The sequence below is a fragment of the Mya arenaria genome, chromosome 7, assembly GCF_026914265.1.
Source record: "Mya arenaria isolate MELC-2E11 chromosome 7, ASM2691426v1".
Lineage (NCBI taxonomy): Eukaryota > Metazoa > Mollusca > Bivalvia > Myida > Myidae > Mya > Mya arenaria.
The window spans coordinates 29,032,541-29,036,880 of NC_069128.1; the positions used below are offsets into that span (position 1 = coordinate 29,032,541).

At 35.3% G+C, this 4,340-nt stretch overlaps 1 protein-coding gene across 1 annotated transcript; it reads left to right on the top strand.

Moving 5' to 3' along the window:
- The first annotated feature begins 968 nt into the window (after positions 1 to 968).
- LOC128241054 (cadherin-related hmr-1-like) lies at positions 969 to 3,804 on the top strand. The gene is made up of 4 exons (XM_052958040.1): positions 969 to 1,094; positions 1,417 to 1,549; positions 1,981 to 2,049; positions 2,365 to 3,804. Exons 1-4 carry the CDS (start codon positions 969 to 971, stop codon positions 2,610 to 2,612), a joined length of 576 nt encoding a protein of 191 aa, XP_052814000.1. The 3' UTR covers positions 2,613 to 3,804.
- Positions 3,805 to 4,340: the final 536 nt, after the last annotated feature.

Genomic DNA, 4,340 nt, shown 5'->3' on the forward strand with positions numbered 1-4,340 from the left:
TAACTGATATCTAATTATATTACACACGCAAGTTTTCCGCCAGAAAAAAATGAAGCATAAATGTTATTGCACTGCTCTGCGGTGCTCTTGATTATTATAGAAAATGACACTACAGCAAGTCAAACATTGTTAAAAAGTGCAACCCATAATACATTGGAAAACGACTTATCCGCCGTTCCTGTTTAAAAACTATTCATTCGACATTTTCCTCTCCATAAGATTAAACGATTTTTTCATAAAACTAAAAACACGTATCAAACAGAGAAATAACGTAAATCCGTGCTTTCATACAATAAAACGCTTTGACTCGATCTTGTTTGTTTTTTAAGAAACGCTAACGCGTACGATGGTTTGGCAAAATCGCTCTCATGCTGATAATGCATTTACTAACGAATTATAACAATGGCAAAAATATTTAATATTGGTACATATTCTTTAAATATGCATTTCTTGGTCAAAATGTTCGTTAACAGCGAAAACCGGGCTTGAGGATGTCGTTTGAGGGGGTGGAGGTGTCAGGGCACGCAGCCTCGCGCTCGAGCTTCCGGACGGGCGCAAAATTAATGTTGCTTTTTCAATCAGTAATGATTAAAAAAAGTGGTGAAAGTTGACATGCAGCAAGTATTCTAATTTGTATTTGCGTCATTTTTGTGCACCAACGGATATGCGATATCAATTCTAATCACAACCGACACCCTTGCCCCTTTAAACAGAATACTGGTGAAATGCCTGGTTAGGCCCTGTATTTTAATTGTTTCATTAAAATGAATTACTGATCACTGTATATACGTAATTCAACGAAAAAGCGTTCTAGGTATCTGTATAAATTATAATTTCAATAAACTGTTTATAATAAGCTCATGCGTTTTATACTTGTGTCAGTAGGCTGTTAATATTTTATGACATTTTCTTGATAGCAGAAGCAGCAGTAACTGCATGGACACACCCTGGAACTATTGCAACACCAGATGGTAGTTTCACGATTGCTTCCGGAGATGGGAAAGCAGAGGACACAACTGCTGGGACAGCGCTCTTTACAGCCACTGCAACTGTTGGCGGTACAGCCTCCTATGAGCTTGTTGATGATGCAGGCGGTAAAGGATCGATCGTCGCTGCAACTGGCGTAGTTTCCTTGGCAACCGGTCAGACGCTGGATTATGAAACGGCTACAACGCTCGTCTTTAAAGTAAAGTATGTATGATTCCTTCTCAAAGCTACACTGATGACCGCCTTCAATGATGAATTATGATATTAGAAACATTAGTGTGAGTACTCATAAACGAGCTCAAACTCTTAGGAAATTCTTTTTTCGCTGCCCAAACATTTAATAATAAAGTTAAAAATTTAAAAAATGTTATAAATTTTCGTACTATAATTTGTGTAAATAAAAACTGACACTTTGTTGTACAAATCTATACCAGGGCTACTGACGACGGGGGTGGCGCTGTTGGAACAGCCACTATTACCCTCCCAATAACTGACGTCAACGAGGCGCCAACGTACGCTAATGCGCAAAACGAGGCATGTGCCGTGGACAACTCTGCCGCTGGTAATCTTTACCATTAATCTGAAATACTTAAATCTGTTTTCATTATGACTATTTTGGTTTAAAACTATTTATTTTCTTAGAGAACATACAAGTGAAAGTATAAACATATAAGATTTGGCTGCATGAAGATAAAACAGCTCATTTCCTTTGTGCTTCTATTGTATTAGACTTTGCGCGGTTTTTTTTCAAATAAGTTTCGAGAGTTTCCCATTTGATTTGTTTATTAAGCAAGGGATGAATATAAAGTGTCAAATTGAATTTTAGGCTTTGTTTGATTGACTTCATCCTGGAAAATTTATTGGCATAAAATATGGTTCCAAACCGGCCGTGTTGAAATCGTTCTAAAAAGGTTTTTTTTGTATCTTCTGAAAACCTTTATCAAGTGTGGAGTACTTTTCTTGTGTTTTTATATCATGTATGCGTTATTTCAGACACTGTGATAGGCACCTACACGGCCACAGATCAGGACTCTGGTGATACCATCACATACTCCATAAACTGTAAGACATGTTGGTTAGGCTTACAAAACACGATGACGCGCATGCGGTTACTTTTAATATGAATCAAAGTTTTAATTAGACTAATAGTTGTTTTAGAGTGGCAATTTCAGTGCTTACCAGTTTAGAGGTCGGAATTAATTACCTGTCATATATCTGCAAGCATTTTATATTGCAATTCTTTTTTGTATTCGATTAAGTGCAATGAGCCGATTACATTTGCTGGAATCGCGTTAATACTTGCAAACTTTGATTTTGGTTGTGGATTTTAAGACAGGTTAAAGTTAAAATATAATATAAAATAATTCCCATTTTCAGCTGGGAACACCAACACTGACTTTACATACGGGACGGATGGCAAAATAAAAGTAGCGACAAGCAAGACCCTTGACATGAGTACGACGGCTACCTACACGTTGGTACTCCATGCCACTGATGATGACGGCACAGCCCTTACCGGATCCTCCACGGTGACCGTTAGCGTCCAGGCAGCTTGCGGTGCAGGAGCAATTGGCGCCATGTTTGCGTCTGTGCTACTGGCAGCGATTGTTTCGTATTTGATCTAAAAAGGAGTTGTATCAGATACCTTTAAGACGTTTCTTTTTCAACATTACCTAGTTTTTGGTTAAAAAAATAATGCCCTGTGATGGTGAACTAGTGAGTCATATATTAAATTGAACCAATTTAACAAGAACAAAAAAATGACAAAAGGGCACGTATTTCATATACGTCAATTCACGAACCAGATTTCTTAACGATTTCGTAGCTTATTTTTGAATTTATGGATTAATTCGCTTGAATCAAAGTATGTGTTACATTTTCCTTAACTGTAGTAGCAAACCTGTATTTTTTACTCAAATAAATAAAACAAAAAGAATCGTATTCAAGCCCCAATTTTGATAAAAGAAAAGTTGCAATCCTCTCATTGTACGTGCACGTGTACATTTTGGTTACTTGTAGAAAGCTATGCAATGCACGTTTGTTCGCAATTGATACATTTAAAGCGCCACAGACACACTGGTTTAAGTCATAGGCGTATGCAAACTAAATTATCTTATATGAATACATGGTAACATCGGGAAGAAATGATTAAGAAATTACAAACAAAGTCAATGAATGTTCTTAAGCCTAAACATCCAAAAATATGTTTTAACATGACTTTCAACACCAACTGATAGTATTAATACAATTACACATAGTGTGTCGCTACCTTTATTTCATATTAAAAGTAGCGTATCGCAACATCTTTTTTGTATTACAAATAGAGTATTGCAACTTCTCTTTCGCCTTAATTGTATTTTTAGTAATGTGCCACACACTATATGTGTCTATATCTTTTATCAAAAATGTAATTTGTTCAAGTATTGTAAACATCTTGTGCATACATTTAAAAACACAGCTCATACTAGGCACAACTGACATTTATAAAAACAACAACACAATTAAAGTGTTTACTTTTGTACTCTTCTTGTGTGATATATTGCCAATGATTTTAATACTAGTATTATGTGTATACTAATCCGGATGCCAGTCATGATATCGGAGATTGTCTCATTTTCAAAACAAAAACACAAATATACTTACATTGGATTACGTAAAATTGTAATCAAGAGCATAGGTTAATCCATGATGAATTACTGGCGCAGTAACGACTATTGGATTTTCTTAGAGCAGTATCTCTTTCTCTTTTGGCCATATTTGAGACAATTTCCTCTGACGAGCTACCGATTGTTTGATGAAATAAATTATATAAAACGCCGTTGTCATTTGTTCTTTAAAATGCAGCATTTTCTAAAAATCAAAATTTTTGATCGAAAATATCGATTTCATACCAAATTTATTTGGGAGAAATGTTGATAAAAACGCATTTGTTGTATACTCAAAATTATAAGCAGTACTTACACATTCCCTTTTCAAAACAACAACAACAAATACGATAACAATGAATTGAACAAAGATGGACCGTACAAGTCATAAGAAGAGTTCGTTAAATAGCAATGTAGGAATGTTAAATTTTATTACCACTATGTTGCATTGAACAATTGTTTATTTTGGTCACTGCTTAGTTTTAATTAGCGAGTGTTTATTTTGGTGATCTCCATGCTTGGTCATTACAAACACCTTTTTGAATAAGCCTGGCCTCATACAGGCATACATAGATGACGCATAAAATTCATTTGAGGAGGAAAAAACAGAATTCCAAATAGAAATTGAAAATATCTTACTATCTTGTGAATTGATGCGTAATCTAAAACAAACCATTCTTTCACTAACGCATGTGTGTACGGAGATTA

Coding starts and splice junctions, on each gene's coding strand:
- LOC128241054 (XM_052958040.1), top strand. CDS start 969: ATGGTAGTTTCACGATTGCTTCCGGAGATGGGAAAGCAGAGGACACAA. Junction 1,095..1,416: donor GCTTGTTGATGATGCAGGCG/GTAAAGGATCGA, acceptor GTACAAATCTAT/ACCAGGGCTACTGACGACGG. Junction 2,050..2,364: donor CATCACATACTCCATAAACT/GTAAGACATGTT, acceptor TCCCATTTTCAG/CTGGGAACACCAACACTGAC.